Source organism: Notamacropus eugenii, chromosome 5, assembly GCF_028372415.1.
Source record: "Notamacropus eugenii isolate mMacEug1 chromosome 5, mMacEug1.pri_v2, whole genome shotgun sequence".
Taxonomy (NCBI): Eukaryota; Metazoa; Chordata; class Mammalia; order Diprotodontia; family Macropodidae; genus Notamacropus; species Notamacropus eugenii.
Window position 1 is genome coordinate 48,653,006 of NC_092876.1, and position 19,186 is coordinate 48,672,191.

At 49.1% G+C, this 19,186-nt stretch overlaps 1 protein-coding gene across 2 annotated transcripts in view; it reads left to right on the plus strand.

Annotated features, from left to right (window-relative positions):
* The window catches only part of TMEM201 (transmembrane protein 201), a 57,659-nt gene that overhangs the window by 6,861 nt on the left and 31,612 nt on the right, over window positions 1-19,186 (plus strand). For both annotated transcript variants that reach the window (XM_072608793.1, XM_072608792.1), the window contains exons 2-5: window positions 7,726-7,846; window positions 9,414-9,608; window positions 14,743-14,919; window positions 16,434-16,801. In XM_072608793.1, the coding sequence (XP_072464894.1) occupies window positions 7,726-7,846; window positions 9,414-9,608; window positions 14,743-14,919; window positions 16,434-16,801 (861 nt within the window). The remainder of the gene's footprint in view (window positions 1-7,725; window positions 7,847-9,413; window positions 9,609-14,742; window positions 14,920-16,433; window positions 16,802-19,186) is intronic.

The following is a 19,186-nucleotide window of genomic DNA, read 5'->3' on the forward strand; positions in this document are numbered from 1 at the left end:
CTCCTGCCTGAGATCTTTCTGGCTTTCCAGACTGTAGCTGCTGGGGTCTCCCCACCCATGTTGTGCTGACTTTGTGTTTAATCTGTGCACATTAGGACTGCAGACCAGCTCTAGCTCTGGAAGGGCCTCCTCAGCCTCTGGGCTGACCCGTCCCTTTACAGATGAGGAGATGAGGCCGCTCACCAAAGGCCACCAGGCAGCAGGCATTGAAGGGGGGGATTGGCCCCAGAGCCAGCCCTTTGCACCTTGTCATCCGTTCTTTTGTTTACCCCCCCTCCCTCCCCCCCCGAATGGCAGGATGTAAGACTAGCCTTTCTTGTCTTCTGCTCCCGAGTATCTGGCATACAGTAGGTGTTTAATATTTATTGTTTGACCTGCTTCTCCTGGAGGGGGGTTAGTGGCCACTTTTGTGCTTCCTGCCCCCTTCCTATTAATGATGTGCAGGTGGGTTTTCCCCCATTTATGTAAAAGTCTTGGGCCTCTTGGGATTGATGAAATCAACAAACATTAGCTCAAGGAATTTGCCCAATAAGTTAGGGGAAAAGGCTCCAACCCCCCAAACTCTGGCGCTTCATTGAAGTCTGAGGAGCAAGTTGATGTCTCAACTCCAGGGATCAGGGAAGGCTTCCTGGAGGAGGTGATTTTTGAGTTAGACTTTAAGGCATAGGTAAGAATGCCATGCCTTTGCACTGGCTGTGCCCATGCTGAGAATGCCCTCCCTCCTCATCTGCCTCTTAGAATCCCTTGTTTCCCTCTAGAGCTCAGCTCAAATGTTACCTCCTGTTAGAATCCTTTCTTGATTCCTTCTTACCCTCCAGATGCTAACGCTTTCCTACCCAGATTATCTCCCTTGTATTTATTTGGCCAAGTTGTAAAGTAGAGCACTAGGGCTAGAGTTGGGAAGACTGCTCTTCATGAGTTTGAATCTGGCCTCAGACACTAGCTGTATGACCCTGGGGAAGTCACTGTACCATCTTTGCCTCCATTTTCTCATCTGTAAAATGAACTGGAGAAGGAAATGGCAAACCACTCCAGTATCTTTGCTGAGAGAACTCCAAATGGGGTCACAAAGAGTGGGGCAAGATTAAAAATGACTGAACAACTTGTGTGCGCATGCACACTTGCATATTTCGTGTTGTCTACCTCTTGAGGTTAGGAACTGATTTTCATGACTGTTTTTTCTTTGTATCTCTGGCCCTTAGTAAGTATTTGTTTTATTTATTGGTAATAGAGATGAGGAAATACATCAGCAGAAGTATGATGGTGTGAGAATGCAAGGTTGTGGGCTTTTGTTTTGGAAGAGGTTGGTGTCAGAGAGTTGTTCATTTTGTCTAGAGTAGCTGAGGGCAGTTACAAGATGGAATAAAGTTAGAGAAGTCCACTTTGTGGGAGCCACAGAAGAGGTTTGAGCACAGGAATGCTGCAGCTCCAGCTCGTCAGAATTAAGGCCAGGCTGCGTCCCTTAGAACTGTCCCTGGTTCTCTCAGGGAGTGAAGAGTCTGAACTTGTCTGGTTGAGATGTGCGGATCTGCCCTGGGCTTTGGGTGTTCAGAATTCCCAGACTCCAAGTTAGAGAAGATCTCACTGGTCACTGAGTCCATCCCAGACCTGCCTAACAAGTGGTCATCCAGCCTGTGCTCAAAGTGAGGGGAATCCCCCGCCTCCCCGGGTGGCCCTTTCCACTTGGGGATGCTGCTAATTAGTTGTTGGGAAGTTTTTCCACATCAGGAAACCTAATCTACCTCTCCAACACTTCTCCCCTTGCTTTTTTGTTCTTTTCTGAGGCCAAGCAGAACAAGGCTAGTCCTTCCCTTGGAGAGAACATCTCATGGCAGCCCTGCAGTCTCCCCCAGGCTTATTCTCTTACTTTTCATTGATCATCTTAAGATGAGGTGGCCAGAAGTGAACCCACTCTTACCAGACAGAGGGCAAAGGGTGTCAGCACTCTCTGGACTCCTTTACCTCAGCTTGACCTCCCATCCCCATTCTCGCTGGCCATAGCACTATCCAGCTGCTGTCCAATTCCACTCCCCCCATCTTGTTCTTGTAAAGGGAATTTTTTTGGAGCCAAGCATAAGACTTGACATTGCTTCTTATTAAATAGATTCAGTAACATTCTAGTCTGTTGAGATCTTTTGGATCCTGGTTGAGTCACTTGGTATCAGCTTTGCCCAGAAGCTCTGGGCCATTGGCAGATTTGATGAGCGAGACATTTAGGCCTCCATCCAAGTCATTGATAAAAATATTGCCCGACTCGGGAGCAGAGACCTCGAACTCCAGTGAGCATTGGCCAGGGGATGAAGGAGTAGGGGCTCGGAACTCATCTTCCAAATGACACAGATTTGAAGTTGGGGTGAATTTAAGAAGGGGGAGGGAACATCCCTAACCTTTTGCAGTCAAGTTCTTGGAGGGCATTCCCTCTTGTGGCTCCTCTTTCCTGAGTTCTGTGGCCCAGTAATCAGATCCAAGATGGCATTTCTCTAACCATCCTTCATTCTGGCTAGTGGCAACTGACTCTGAGCAGTCTGTGGAGCCTCTTGGGGGAATGGGTGACAGCCCATAGACCTGAGAGCTTGAAGGCATCTGATCCAAGCCTCCTATCTTACAGGCTCAGCTTCTGGCCAAGGTCATGCTGCAGAATCAGGACCCTTTGACCTCAAACTCAGTTTTCTTTCCAGGGACACGGACAGGTGCTGGGGCATAGTCCCTTTCCTCTATTTTCCTAAACGACTTTATTTTTCATGACCCTGGTAGACTAGGCTTAGTGGTTAAAAACACAATAGAAAACAGAACTTATTTTCATTGGTCTTAGGTAGATTTTCAATCACCCTAAAGACTCTTAGATGGGGCAGTGGTTAGAGAGTACTCTACTTGGAGGCCAGGCAACCCTGGGCAAGTCACTTCCCCTCAGCCTCTGTTTCCTTATCTAGCAAATGGGGATAATAGTGCCTACACAACAGGACTCTTGTGAAGATCAGATAATAGATAATTCAGATAATTTGATTGGTCTGTAAATCCTGTGATGCTGCTGCTGACATCGAGGCCTGCATCTTCCTGGGGAGCCAACCCCTGGGGCTTGTGTTGCCAGGGACAGGCTCTCTGGGGTGTTACAGGGACGGGGAGTGGGCCCACCCACCCTTTCCAGAGGAGGAAGCAAAGGCGGAGTTGCTAAGATGATGGGGAAGTGCCAGGTGGGATTTGGGGGCTGGAGTTGGAGAAGATAGTGGCATTTTATCATCCCTGTTCTCATGCCTGTGATTTTCTGAGGGACCTTTGATAGCCTGGCAAGGAGGGCCGCTCAGGAACAGGTGTTTCTGGATCTGAGCCACAGCCCTTCCCCCCATCTCCCCATCTTCAAACCTGCTCTCTCAGGGCAAGTTTCATTCTTTGGGGAGCCTGTGCCAGATAGGAGGGTCCTGGGGGGCCCGCTCATGACGTGAGCCCAGACTAGGTGCTGAGGAGCATGGCAGGAGCCTCAGGTCCCTGGCAGGGAGAAAGCTGGCTGCTGTGTGGCCATGTTCAAATAATCCTAATAAACAGAGTGCTTGGGTTCTAAGCAGCAGAAGCCAGGTCAGGATGTTAGACCGGGCCAGAAGTTTTTCTGTGGTTCAGGAGTAGGTAGAGAGGGAGAGAGTAAAGGTGTATTAATTACATTCTTTTATTTTAAAGTGAAAGGGCTGAATAGAATGGCTACCTTTAGACCTTGTAGGTGCTGGGGATCCCTCCTGAGACCAATGTTTTTAAAGGGAACCAATGACAAGTTATGGTTCCTGATCCTCTTATCCTGTGTGGGAGATGTCTCCATCCCAGGCCTTCTGGAAGTTGGCTCTCATCTCAACCTGGAAGAAGCCCCAAGGGCTGGTGCTGAGACCCAAGGTTTAGAGCTGGTAGAGGCTATCACTTCCCAGGGGGCCACCAAAATCAGGGCCATTGGGAGATTCCTAGGTGCAGAGGGGCGTATGTATCCTTGCCTGAAAGTGCCTTCTCAGTAAATAGAAAGGGCTGACAATAAAGCTGTGATCCACCTGTCTCCTGGGAATTCCTGGAGCAGGTGCAGTGGCTCCTCTCTCCCCCCCTTCCCTTGTTCACAGCCAGGTTCTGCATCATTTTGTGACATTTGGAACCATTTCTTTAGCAGCCAGTCAGGAGGTGAGGAGCAGAAGCTCAGGACTTGGGGAGCCCCAGTACCAGGTAGACTGTGCCTACCGAATTCATAGGGAGCCTGTGATGCACAGAGACCTAGCTGGATTTCTCAGAGCAAGGGGAGACAGGAGAACTTCAGCCCCAGAATTGTCTCATCCTCAGCTCTTGGGGGCATCTCTTTGCCCTTCTCGTGTCCTCTCGTATTTGTTCATCAGCCAACCAGATTTGTTTTTTGTCCTGGTGGCAGGGGGAGGCACATGGAGGTGCTTTGGGACTAGGGAAGAATGCTGTGGAATGTTTCTGCCTGTGCAGTGGTTAGAAAGTGGTGCCCTTGGGGTGGGAGGATGAAGGATACGTGGGAGATAGTCGACTGCCGAGGGCATGCTGTGGCCAGAGGCCTGTACCAGGCACTTGGAGCTTTGGGAGAAACCCTAGACCCTTGGAAAAGCTTAAGATTTGCACATGTCTTCAGGGAATTTATAATCTAATTAGAGATTCAGGACTCATACCCACAAAAGACAATGGTAGAGGAAATGGAGATGCAGAGTGAAGGAAGTGCATCCCCCTTGATTTCCACACTGCTCATCCAGAAGAGGGGAGGCGCATTGATAGAGTGCCTGCGTGCCACGCACTGTGATGAGTGCTTAACAAATATAGTGTCATTGGATCCTCCCAGCATCCCTGGCAGGGAGTTACTGTCAGGTGGTACAGAGCACTGGTTGTGGAGTTGGGAAAATGTAAGTTCAGATATGGCCTCAGACTGGCTGTGTGACCCTGGGCAAGTTGTTTCACCTCTGCCTCAGTTTCCTCCTCTGCAAAATGGGAATAATAACAGCACCTGCTTATAAGCACCTATTACCTGCTGGGCCCTGTGATGGGTGCTGGTGATGCAAAGCAAAGGCCCTGCTCCTCCAAGACGTTACCCTCTCTCTGGGATGAGGGGGCAACTCTGTCCAGATGGGAGGAGGCACAGCCTGGTTCTCTCCCCCCTCCCAAAATTATTTTGTATTTGCTTCTTCCATATTTTAAATGTTTGGTTCTCAAATTAAACACCCAGTAAGACAAGCATTTCTGTCCTCGTTGTGGGATGGGACAACACAGATGGTCCCAGAAATGTTAATGCTCTTAGGTTCAGCTTGCTCTAAATTCAGTGTGTAGCTCTCAAAGCTGTCCTGCTTGTCTGCAATTCCTTCTCACCTTCCTTCTTTGCAGGCGTTTGTTAGGTTCTTATCCACGTGTTGGTTGTTTCTCCCCAGCAGATGGGGAGCTCTCGGAGATCAGGGATTGTTTCATTTGGGTTTTGTAGACAATATAAAACCTGCCTTCCTAAATGTTGAGTGATTGGAATTGGATAATAGTCTGAAGACTTTCAGGTGAAGTGAATTAGAGGCAGAAAGACCTGGTTTCAAGTCCCATCTCTGATCCATAGTATCTAGACCTCAGGAAGCTCGGTAAGATTAAAAATTTCAGAGCAGGTGCTGACTTCCATTGTGAGGGGAGTTTCATTCTGCCAATGAAAACACAAGTCTGATCCCCCCCCAAAAAAAATCTGAAGAAAAGGGAATTGGCAGGAGAGGATGCTGATGCTTGGAAGTGTGGGTTATCTTTGGCAGAATCCAGCTATTGCCCCCATCTCTGCCTGGTTCTGGGACTCGTAACCCACAAGGATCAATTATTGTTGTTCAGTCATTTTCAGTTGTGTCCAGTTTGTCTCAGTTTCCTCAGCTGTAAAATGAGCTGGAGAAGTAAATGGCAAACCATCTAGTATCTTTGCTAAGAAAACCCCAAATGGGCTGCCATTTCCTTCTGCAGCTCATTTTACAGCTGAGGAAACTGAGGCAAACAGGGTTAAGTGACTTGCCTAAAGTCACACAGCTAGTAAGCATCTGAGGCCGGATTTGAATCTAGGAGGATGAGTCTTCCTGACTCCAGACCCAATATTCTATTCACTGTGCCACCTAGCTGCTCTCAGTGTTTCCCCATTTAGAATGCTTAAAATGTGTTCTGCATTGCGTAGGAGATAGAGAATTGGACAAGCAGTCAGGTCTTCCTGAGTTCAGATCTTACTTCAGGTATATCAGCTATGCACATATGTGACCAAGTTATTTCATAGCTCTGGTCCTCAGTTTCCTCATCTGCAAAATGGCATTGAAGGTCCTCTCTTCTATTTTTAAAGCTGATCTGTGAAAGCTGGCCAAGTACATCACTCTTTACCTCTTTCCTCAAATAAGCAGCTGGATGGAGCAGTGGGTAGAGCTCTGGGCTTGGAGTCAAGAAGATTTCAGTTCAAACTTAGCCTCAGACTGGCTTTGTGACCAAAGGCCGGTCACTTCATCTCCATCTGACTCAGTTGGTTCATCTGAAAATAGGGATGTTTTGAGGGTCAAATGAGAGTTCAAATGGGACATAGTAGGCCCTATATAAATGCTTGTTCCTTCCCAGCCCCCAAGGCAATGCTGCCTGACTCTGCCATTTTTCCTCCATGGGTTTGGCCTCCTTGGTTGCAGCTCAGAACCCAGGATACCCATTGTCTCAGGAGCATTGGGGCAGGAGATATAATAAATGACCCTGGGGTCATTTATTAAGCACCCACTATGTGCCAGACACTTAGCAGAGATTGGTATTCACCCAGAGCTGCTCCTCACAGCAGTGAGCTGGATCCCATTGGAGCTCCCAGAATGCCTTCCTTGTGCAAAGTTGATGTTTTAAAAAGTGGTCATATTACTTTTAGGCTTCCAGAGCTGAGAATGTGTCCGTCCAGTTGCCCTTCCTTCTGGTCCCAGTTGAGCCCACCAGCATTGAGGCTGAGCAGCTGGTGTCCCCCAGCACAGATCCCCTAGTGTCTGGGTTTGGGATTATCTGCTGATCACCCACCTGTCACACACGGGTACGCAGCAAGGGGACTGACCAATGGGGAGTAGAGCAGTGGGAGGCCTTGCTGTCAGGTTAGGACAGCTGTCCAGCAGCCTTGGGCCAGACTCTTGTATTTATTTCACTTGTTTTTGCATCAAGCAGCACTGTTTCCTTCGGCAGACAGCATTAGGAAAACCCCTGGGCTGTGCTTTCGGAGTCTAGGAAGGTGGCCTGGTCCCATACAGGACTCAGTGACCATGTCTGAGCACCCAGACTTGGACTTCCAGAAGCTCCAGGGCTTCAGGAGGATCTGGCAGAGTTTAGGGATCAGAAGAGGGTGAGTCTGACCTTTGCTTTGCTCTCCCAGCGTCCCTGGGTGCTCTCCTGGGCCTGCAGCCTAGGCCCCAGACTGTGTCAGTCAGGAAGCAGCTGAGTTGCTCGTTAGAAAGAGGTGCTGCAGGGGCGCCTCTCCTCCTCTGGGAAGGTGTCTTCTCCTTTCTTTGTGGGGCCATGTCCCGGGACCATCTGCCTTCATGCTCTCCCTCTGTTTCCTCCCTGAAATGTTCGAATGTTTGGACGAGGGCAGTGGTATAATGTGTGGAGAGCTTCCTCCACAGATGAGGAAGCTAAGGCCCAGAGACATGGAGCAGCTGATGGGTGTGCCTCCATTCTAAAGGTGGGAAACACTGAGGTTGCTCTGCCACGACTTACTCTCTCTCTTATGTTTAGGAAAAAGCCAACACACACAACTGTCAACTGCTGGTTCTGTAACCAGGACACCGTGGTGCCCTATGGGAACCGGAACTGCTGGGATTGCCCCAACTGTGAACAGTACAATGGCTTCCAGGAGGTAGGGCCCTTAGAGAGTGGGGCTGGGGGGTCTGGGGGAATCTGTCCACAGCGGCTCCGGGGTGGGGGGGTTGGGGGCGTGGCTAAAACTCTTCTTGTCCTGCGTGCATTGTGGACATACTTAGGTTTTCTCTCCCATTAGAATGTATGTAAGCTCCTTCAGGACAGGATCTGCTTTTTAGGTTTTACCCAGAATGAGGGTGGTTGTTTGCTATCCTTCCCACTTGTCTCCCAGTTAATGGAGTCAGGTCCTTGGGTGGGTATTGCTTCCTGTGGGAGGTAGGGCCCTCAGTTCTTGTCCCTACTTCCTGCCACCCCCAGCCTCTCCTCTCTTGGATGAGTGGGATTGCCCAAGCCTGCTCTCTGTACCACCTGTAGCAGATGGCTGCCTTGGAATCTGCAGGAATCACCTGCCTGATTCCCCTCCCACTCCCAGCCAAGGGGCACTCTCTCATTTCCATACCTGTCACCTTGGTTGGCTGTCTCCACAGAAGTTCTCACATCTGGCCCCTCCTCTTTGCCTTCTCCCAGATTTAGGGCCCTTTCACCTCTTCCCTGGCCTGGCCCCCTGCCTTCAGCATCTCACATGGGGATGCCAGAAGAATCCATAATGCACAGCTCTGACCTTGTCACTCCCAGGCTCAAAGGGATTCAAGGATACCTCATTTTCTCCTCCCCCACACTTTCCTGAAAATGATCTCTGCCTGTCTCCAGCTCTCTCTCTGTATCTTCCTCCCTCTGTTTGTCTCTCCATCTCTGTGTATGTCTCTTTCTGCCTCTGTCTCTGTCTCCATCTTTTTCTGTCTGTCTCTCTGTCTTCATTCTTCTCTTTGTCTCTCCCTCCATCTCTCTGTTTCCATCGCTATCTCTGTCTCTCCCCTCCCCTTATTTACTGACACCCCAGCCAGTCTGGTCCTTTGCCCTCAGCAGCCATTTGCCTTCATCCCTGTCTTTTGCCTGCCCTTCTCAGGATGTAGGCTCCTTGTGGGTGCTGAACCTTATACCTTTGCACATGGCTTGGACTGGGCAGATGAGGCCTGTCCCTTCGATGAGATGGTTTTGGGTCCCAAGTCCTTCTCTTCTTCCATCCCATTTTGCTCTCAGTGTGCTTGTTTTAGCCACACTGGCTCCTAGTTGTTCCCCAGACGCAAGCCTCTGTTCTGTCTCTGATCTTCTGACTTTTGCCCTGACTGTTTGCCTGTGACCCCTCTGCCCCCATCTCAAAGAATGGCTGACCTCCTTCAAGGCCTGGTTCTTGTGTCACCTGCTACAGGTGCCCCTAGTGATACCGCCTTTCTTGGGAGATGGAGCGAGATCCCTTTCTTCATCTGTAAGATGAGGAGATTGGATAAGATGCCTCTGCGGTTCCCCTTGTGTCTCATGTTCTCCCAGTCATCATGTGTGTCCTTATCCGGTTCTGTCATCTGTCCCTCCCATGGATGATAAGCTCTTCGGGCACAAAACAAAGCAGGACTGGTGCCCCTGCCAAAGGCTAGGAGGAGGGAGACGTGCTGCCCCTCCCCCCTGCCCGTCCCCTTTGACTGTATCTTCCCTCTCCTCCCCCACAGAACGGTGACTACAACAAGCCCATCCCTGCCCAGTACCTGGAGCATCTGAACCATGTGGTGACCAATGCTTCCCCGTTCTGTGACAGCCCCCAGCCCCAGCAGTGGGTGAGCAGCCAGGTCCTGCTATGTAAGAAATGTAACAACCATCAGACGACCAAGATCAAGCAGCTGGCATCCTTCGCCCCCAGAGAAGAGGTGAGGTGGGGGAGGTGACGGTGGCTGTTTGGGATGTGGTGACTCTTACCATTGGGAAAAGCTTTTTTTAATTGGTTGAGGTGAGCCTATTGGCAGCCCCTTGGTCCCCAGTGCCTGGTCTCCTCCCTCTTGCCTCTCTCCACGTCTCTGGTGCCTACATGCTTCCTGTGTTAGATTGCGATGGGCTTACCAGAGGCTGCTGGTGGCTGGGCCTGGAGGCCAGAAGACAAATTCAAATCCAGCGTTGGACGCTTTCAGGGGCTCTGGGCAAGTCACTTAAGCCCTGCTTGCTTCGTTTCTTCATCTGTAAGATGGGGATAACAACAGCCTTTACCTGCCAGGATTGTCATGAGGATCGGAGAAACTTATGAGAGTACTGAGCACAGTGCCTGGCACAGAGTGGGCCCTGTAGAAGTAGTGGAGAAAGTACTGGCTTTGGAGTCAGGACCTTCATGCAGATCCTGACTCCATCACTTACACCCTGTGTGTTAACCTCTCTGGCCTCCATTTCTCCATCTGTAAAATGAGGAGGACATTGGATTAGATGCTTCTGAGGTCTCTTGTGGCCCAAAATCTATCATCTTAGGGCCTTTCTGGGCCGGAATACTTGATGTCCCCTACCTTGCCTGCCCCAGCATTCCTGGATGTGCTGTTTCTGTGTAGGCCTCCCCTCCCTCCCCCCATTGTGCAAGGTGACTGGTTTGTACCAGCATCAGGCTGCTGCTGGGAGCAGGCTGCCATGGTAACCAGGCAGGCGCTTGCCAGAGGCCTTCCTCCCAGACACAAAGTGGCTTTTGTTTCAGGAGTGGGAGCTACGGGCCCCAAGGCCAGTGAACCTCTGTGTCTGGGAGGGCTCAGCATCTGTGCTCCCCTGCATCTTCCCCCCAGGAGGGCCTGGGAAAGGGCGCAGGCATCTGACCTGGCCTGGGTTGTTGTCACAGCCCCCTGCCCAGGCCAGTGGGGATGGAGCCTGTTTCCTGGTAGGGGGAGGAGAGCGCAGACAGAGAGGAGACACAGAGGTTTGGCTTTCTAGGCCTGGGCTGTGCAGGAAAGGCACGGGGTGGGGCTGTCCCGCTTTTGTCTTTGTGTCCCCAGCCCCTTGCACAGTGCCCCACACAGCAGGGACTGGGCTAATGGATGGCTGTGGGAGGGAGGCCTCCCCCTTCTGGGAGAGCCCCCTGGTGGTCAGGAGAAGCAGCCCAGAGTGTGGCCGAGGGGCTTTCTAGGGTCCAAGGACAACCGCGACAATAGTGCATGGCATTTACAGATGAGAAAGCTAAAGTTCAGAGGCTCAGTCACTTGCTTGTGCTCATGCAGTTAATAGGGTCAGAGTCAGAATTTGAACCCAGGTCTTCCCAGCTCAGAGGCTAACACTAAAAGTGAAGGACGTGGTTGCTTCAAGTCCCAGCTAAATTCCAGCTCCTTTGCCTGGCCCCTTAGTTCTAGGGCCTTCTCATGATGACGGTTTCCAGTTTGCTCCGCCTATAGTTTGTGTGGAGTTGTTTACACACTGTCACCCCCATGGGACTGGAGCTCCTTCAGAGCTTTATTTACCTCCATAGGACTTAGGACAGGACCTGGCACATAGTAGGTGCTTAATAAGGGTTTATTGACTGATTGCCGGCAGTGTCTCGACCAATAACCAGTCAGCTCCTTGGCACTGTGTGCTTCCTTATCCCTTTCCTCTTCTCTCTGCCACTGCATCAGGGAGTCAGAGGAGCCTCCCACTTGGCTCTCCCAGTCAGACTTGGAGGACCACAGAATCTGAAGGCTGGAGGGAAGGCCAGAGGCTTCTGGTCCAGCCTATGCGAGAATCCTCTCTCCAACATCTCCAATGTTGAGTTAGTCAGCAAACATTATTAAACACCTACTGTATGTGCTCACTGGGGATGTGAAGACAATCCCTGCCCTTGGAGATCATGGGGTAATGGGGGAGACAGCACACCAGACACTGGTAAGCAGCTGTCTAGTATTGTGTTTGTAAGACTTCATTGAATTATAGAGTTGGAAGGCACTGTCCAGGCCAACTTATACCCAGAAGGAGAGTCCCTACCACATTTGCCCAGCAAGTGTCTGTTCAGCCACTGCCCAGTGGTGCCTGAGGAGGGGAGCCCGCTATCTCCCCAGGGTGCCTGCTGTCCTCTTGGGTAATGCTCATGGTTTTGTCTCTTTGTCTCCCTCATCTCCTAGTCTGTGCTCTGGGACCAAGCAGAGGGACCAGCAGAAGAGTAGAGAAGAAGCTGGATTTATTGTTTGACCCTGGGCCAGTCTCTTGTGTGCACCTCCATTTGAGGAGATTGGCCTAGATGTTGTCTGAGGTTCCTTGCAGCTTTAAATCCAGGGTCCTCAGTGAATCCCTCCTATACGATGACCCTTTAGATGTTGTCTTGTGCCCCTGAATCTTTTGTACTTCAGGCTAAACGTTCCTGGTTCCTCCAACCAATCCTCATCAGGGACTCCCTGCTTTGTTTGCACCTGGGAGTTTTCCTCGCCAGCATTTACCCAGGCTGCCTGTTAGCCTCGCTGGGCAGCCATCTTTCTAGCCATTCAGAACTGCCTTGAAATGCCCTTCTTGCAGGAAGCTGCATTCCTAGGCTGGGAATGTGGTGCTAACTGGGACCCGCCCACTTGCTGACCTAAGGAAGACATCTGGGCAAGACAGAGGTGCCCCAGGCATCTCTGTGGCAGGTGATGTTGCTGAGCCTGGGAAAAGAGGGAAGAAGGACTAAGGCCAAGGCTTTTCCCACCCGCCTCTGCCAAGTACAGGGGAAGGGCCATGAGGTACCTGGCAGGCCCAGAGGGAACATCAAGAGCTGGAGAGGACATCTCTGAGGACAGAAACAGAGAGGGGAGGGGCCAGCTGGGAGACGGAGAGAGAAAAGCCGGGAGCCAAGGGGAAGGAGGGAGAGCCGCCTTGCTGAGGAAGGATAAGATCTTGCTCTTGCTGCCTGGCTTGGCAAGGCTGATGAGTTCCCTGTTTCCATGGAAATGGGGGGTGGGGACCTTCCTCTGCGACTGCACCAGGAGAGGTCATTGAGCAGAGGGTAGAAAGCCACCCACATTGGGGGACTGGATGATACCCTTAGGGCCTTCCCTGAGCATGGGCAAAGATGACTCCCCGTATCTCAGTGTCCTCTGAGGTAGGACAGACATACCAAGTGTGAGGCTCCCTCCTACAGTCCTGTAGCCACCCTCATCCTTTTTTCTGAGACTGAGCTATTTGTTCATGGCACCATCTCTTAGACATAACCCTTCAAAGCCCCCAGGGGGCCTGTGGGCAAGAGAAAAGAAAACAGAGCCTCTTTGGAGGAGCTGCAAGGCCAGGGGTGTCTTGTGGCCTTGTCCGGAGACATTATGTCAGCTTGGTGGTACAACAAATGAAGTGCTGGGGTAAGGAGGATCTGAGTCTGAATCCTGCCTCAGGCACTCAGGTCACTGTAACTGGGGGTAGGTTATTTAACCTTCCTCAGTCTCAGTGTCCTCACCTGTGAAATGGAAACAATAGCATCTACTTTACAGGGTTGTTGTGAGAAATCAAATAAGACAATGTTAGTGAAGCACCCAGCCAGCCTTAACGCCTCTGCATGTAATATCATCATCATTGTTAAAGGAATCTCAAGCCCATGCCCCGTGAGGATCAGTGGTCACTGGGGCTGGAGAAGAGAGGGAATGGGGGCATGCAGAATGTGTTGGTGTCTTCAGGCATTTGAAGGGCCGTCTCTTGGAAGGATTCACCCTTGTCGTCAGCAACAATGAGGGGAAGTTACACAGAGGCAGATTTTGACTTGATGTCGGCCACAGCTCGTCAGTCAGTGCTGGCCCCTGGCACAATGGGCTGCCACCGGGAGGGCTGGCCTCTCCTCCCTGCAGACCTTTCCGGGGCAAAGATTTTGAGAATTTCAAGAAAAGCACCATTTATTCTGATGCTTCACTTGGGTGTCATGTTTTGTCAAAACCTTTTCTGTAGCTATTTGAAAGAATCATGATTTTTTGTTGGTTTTGTTACTTAATATTAAATCAGACCTGCATTCCTGGTACAAATCGAAGCTGGAAACGGTGTATGATCTCTGAGATATCTTGCTGTGATCTTGCTAATCTTTCATTTAACATTTTTGCATCAGTATTCGTTAAGGAAATTGGTCTGTAGGTTTTTTTCTCTGTTTTGACTATTTGGGTTAGGTATCAAGATTATATTTGTGTTGAAGAAGGAATTTGCTGGCACTCCTTACTTTCCTGAAATTGAAATTAATTGTTCTTTAAATGTTTGGTAGGATTCATTTATGAATCCTTCTGAGCCTGAGTTTTTTTCTTTGGGAGTTCATTTATGACTCCTTCAGTTTCTTTTTCTAAGATCAGGTTATTTAAGTATTCTATTTCCTGCTAATATGGGTAATTTACATTTTTGTAAATATTCATCCACTTCTTTTAAATTGTCCATTTTATTGGCATGTAATTGGACAAAATAGCTTCTAATGATGGCTTTTATTTCCTCTTTATGTTGTGAATTCACCATTTTCGTTTTTGGTACTGGTCATTTGGTTTTCTTTTTTAAAATAAATTAGCTAATGGCTTGTCCATTTTATTTATTTTTTCAAGGAAAAAAATTGGCCCCTAGTTAGTGGCTTTTTGCTTTCAATTTCGTAAGGACATCATAAAAAAGGATGCATATTCAAGGGTGGGTTGGACTAGATGGATCATTGATTTTGACCAGGAAGGGTTATCAAAGGCCATCACATCCATCTAGCTCCTTCATTTTACAGATCGCATTGGTCAGGTGAATTGACCAAAGTCACATAAGCAGTCAGCATCAGAAGTAGGATTTGAACTCAGGTCCTCTGACCTCAGAGCCAGGGCTCTTTCCACTGTATCATGATGGCCATCGAGGTCCCTTCTAGGTCTGAGATTTTGCAGTTTGACTGTCCAAGACAACCTCTAGGATGAAACTCAGCAGCCTGAGAGCATCTTAGCTCTCTGCCTTCCCCTCTTCTCCCCAGTCCTCCTTCCTCTTTCCTCTGTCTTCCTCTCCCCTTCCATGTTCCTTCCTCCATCTTCTTCTTCTACAGTGCCCGTAGGTGGAGTTTGGAGTGCCATCTCATTATTTCCCTCTCCAATGCAAAGCCTCTATTCTCCACAGGGTAAATATGATGAGGAAATTGAAGTCTACAGACACCATCTGGAACAGATGTATAAGCTGTGCCGGCCCTGCCAGGCAGCTGTGGAATATTACATCAAACACCAAAACCGGCAGTTGCGGGCTCTGCTGCTCAGCCACCAGTTCAAGCGGCGGGAGACCGACAAGACCTATATGCAGGTAGAGGAGAAGGGACTCTGGGTTCTTGTGATGTCACAGTTTACTCAAAAGGTGGTCATTTGAAATTTGAAAGGGATTTTCTCATAACAATATTAACGATAGTGGTTAGATTCCCACACCAGCCCACTGAAGCCTGTGTAGCCTATAATGTGGTTGTTGTTCAGACATTTCAGTCCTGTCTGACTCTTTGTGACCCCATTTGGGTCACAAAAAAACTAAGGCCAACAGGGTAAAGTGACTTGCCCAGGGTCATACAGCTGAGGAAGGCTCCTGAGGCTAGATTTGAACTCAGGAAGATGAGGCTTCCTGACTATGGAGCCACCTAGCTGCCAAAACCATACATAAGGGTCCTTGTGGGATGGACTTAGAAAAGGGCAATAAGGGAAGGTAATAAGCCTTTATATGGTGACTTCTATGTGCCAGGCCCTGTAGTATGCACTTTATAAGTATTATCTCATTTGATCCTCATAGTAATACCATCCCCATTTTACTCTTAAGGAAACTAAGGCAAACAAAGGTTCATTGACTTTTCCAGGGTCAGACAGCTTAGAAGGTTCCAAGGTGGGAACACTTGGACTCAGGTCTTCCCAACTCCACGCCCAGCACTTTAGTACAACGCTTAGCTGCCTATAGAAAACCACATAATAAAGTTTATGTTCTATTGTGTTTTTATTGATTTTATTAGACATTTCCCCATTATATTTTAATCTTGTTGGGGAATGGACCTAGTGTTTGACACCTCTGCTGTAATGTACCCAATGCATTTCCCATTTTTTGTGTAGGAAAACTGAGGTGTAACTGATTTAGTAAGAAATGGGAATGGCCATTACCCAAGTACAGACCCCTTAGGCTTCAGGAGAGCAGATTTCAGAAGTTTTGGATAAAGGATCAGTAAAATCACATTGCCAGAGTTCCAAAGGGCAGGATTGGAAATTGGTTGGAAACTCTACAGGGTGAGATTATGAAACCACAAAAAGACATTTCTGAGTAGGAGGGCATAGTGGAACAGAGTACTAATTTGGGGTTGGGACCAGGGTTCAAATTCCAGCCCTTTAACTATTCTTTTGACCTTAGGGAAGTCCATTCCCTTTTCTGAGCCTCAGTTTCCCCATCTGTAAAATGAAGGGGTTGGACTACCTGGCCCCTAAAGTCTCTTCCAATTTAGATTTTGTGTGCAGGAGCGAAGTCTCTTCCTTGTGAACCCCTTCTTCTCTCCATCCTCCCTCTTCCCCACTTGCTAGCTGGGGTGTGATCTGGTAGAATTATAGAACCTCCCCTGGAGAGTCACTCACACCTCTGACAGAGACAAAAGGAGTTCACTGTGTGAATCAGGCTCCTCTGGGAGAGATTTGAGAACGTCCTGGGTGCTGTCCAGTCCTTCTCTGCCCTCCCTGTTCTCCTCCATATCTTCTGGACCCGGACCCTGCAGTGAGCTCTTTGGAAGCTGTGCCCTAGACTCTGACCCCCAAGCCTGGTGCTTTAGTCCTCAATTCTTTTCCTTTTCTCCTCCTCAGAGCTTCTGTTCTTCACCAGTGACCGCTCCAGTCCAGGTCATCCTCCTCCGCTTCCTCGCCTTCCTGATCTGCAGCTTCCTGCTAGTCACTGCCCTGTATGGCTCCGGCCATTCCTTCTCCCCAGCTGCCTCCTGGACCCCTGCTCTGCTGGCAGGAGGAAACGTCTCTTCCCCTGGGACCTCGGCATCGTCCAACACCAGTGCTGATCCAGGGGCCCTGGGCTGGCAGCAGCTGCTCCACCTGCTTCCCGAGCATGTGCTGGAGAAGCTCTCTGAGGCCTGGGACTTGGGGCAGAGCCACCAGGTGATGGTGGTGGCTTTGGGCCTGCTCACCTGTCTTCTGGCCATGCTGCTGGCTGGTCGCATCAGGTGGGTGCCCGGGGCTGGGGCTGTGGGACAGAAGGGGCAGTGGTTTGCTCTGGCTTATAGGGAGCATAGAATTAAGAGCTAGAAGAGACCTTAGAGGTCATCCTGTCCAACTCCAGGGCTTGACATCAGGAAAACCTGGGTTCATGTCCTGCTTCTGACGCTCATGGTAGTAGCTTCACACAGTGTAGCCAGTGGCCATGATATTTAGCTAATCGCTTGTAAGTCTGGCTCACTTACCAAAATCAACCCTCGCATTGGAAAGTTTGAGGTTTTTTCCCCAGTGAGGGTCCTACAATGACCATAACCTCAAGGTTAAAACTTAAACTGTCAGAATCTGAGGTGTGTGGGAAAGATATCCTCTTGCTAAGTGGAGCTTCTGAGCCCCTACTGATGTGCTTCCCATTTATAGGAAATCAGTCACCGTGACACCATTGGCTCTTATTTTGGACACTCTTAATACCATTAATTCTTTTTTAAAATTTATTTTTAGTTTCCAACATTCAGTTCTATAAGATTTTAAGTTCTAAATTTTCTCTCCCTTCCTCTACTCCCCAAGATGGCATGCAGTCTGATAATAGGCTCTACATATACACTTATATTAAATATATTTTTACATTAATCATGTTGTAAAGAAGAATTAGAGCCAGTGAGAGGAACCACAAGAAAGAAGAAACGAAAAAAACCAGAAGATAGTCTGCTTCACTTTGCATTCAGACTCCATACTTTCTTCTTTGGATGTGGATGGCATTTTCCATTGTAAATCTTTCGGAGTTGTCTCAGGTCCTTGCATTGCTGAGAAGAGCTGAGTCTGTCCAAATCAGTCACACACTGTGGCTGTTACTGTGTGCAGTGCTCCCCTAGTTGTGCCCACCTCAGTCAATATCAATTCATACAAGTCTTTCCAGGTTTTTCTGTTTGCCTGCTCCGCACAATAGTATTCCATTGCATTCATATACCACAACTTGTTCAGCCATTCTCCAGCTGATTAGCATCCCCTCGATTTCCAGTTCTTGGCCACCACAACAAGAACCACTATAATTATCTTTGTACATGTTGGTCCTTTTCCCTTTTTTATTATCTCTTTGGGATACAGACCACGAAGTGAATATCATTAATTCTTAAACATGAAATGCTCACTCAGTGATTAAGTCAGAGCAATAATACTGATAACGTTTACTTAAGAGAAGGAATAACCAAAATACAGAAATTTGCTCAAGCTCATAGCCTTCCCCCAAGGCACACAGTGTCCATGGAGGTGGTGAGCACACACTGAAACCTAAGAGGGAGGAAACGAGTAGGGAAACCCATGTGTCTGAAGCACTTGGTGATGCTGGGAGACAGGCTTTGCTGTCCGGGATCCCTAGAATCTGGTACATCATCACCTTCTGTGTTATTCCCAGACCACTAAACAGTGGCCAGCTCTGCCACCCATGGCAGGCAGTTGAAGTGTTACTCTTATTCAGTGGCAAGCAGTGCCCCCAAAACAGAGAGCTGACAAGGACCTCAGCTCTTGTGGGTGATCTAAGGAGCTTCTCCTCACCCCAGCCAGCTCTTCAGATGTCAGGGAACTCTACTTCATCCAGCGGACTCACAAGCAAGCTGCTTCTCACTGGGAAGCGTAGCAAAGACTCCCTATCTTACTTTTCAAGCCAGAGGGAAGTTGAGAGCAATACAATCTATGTAAATCAGATACAAGGTAGTTTGGGAGAGATAGTGCTTGAGCTGTGTCTTAGAAGGAGGAGAGATTCCATGAGACAGAAGTGAGGCAGGAGTGCATCCCAGGTGTGTGGGCTAGCCAACATCAGCGTGGAGATGGGAGCTGACACGTTTGTGTAAAAAGACAAGCGACCAGATTGGCTGCATCGCTGGGGGTGGGGGGTTTTCAGGGAGGGGGCATTGCAGGGAGGAGAGACAGTCATTGAAGACAGAGGCAACATCTCACATTGGTGCTAATATCACATGTGGAACTTGATAGTCCCACTTTTTGTCAGGTATGATCCCAGCAACCCCAAACCTAGGAACTCTTTAAGCAACTAAAACTTGGGAGGATTCTCTTATGTAATTTCCACATCGGGCCCAGAGTTATTTGGTTTACAGTTTTTCTGTTATCACCTTTAAAGCTCTCAAAGCAGTCCTATGTAAATGATCTGATGGACTACAATGCCCTGCAGCCATTATTACCTCAGTTATATCTCTACCTTGAAAGAGACAACAAGCATTTATTAAGCACGTGCTGTATGCCAGAGCAGCTAGGTGGCACAGTAGATAGAGTGCCAGGCCTGGAGTCAAGAAGACCTGAATTCAAATCTAGCCTCAGAAGCTTCCTATCTCTGTGGCTCTGGGCAAGTCACTTCACCCTGTTTGCCTTAGTTTCCTCATCTGTAA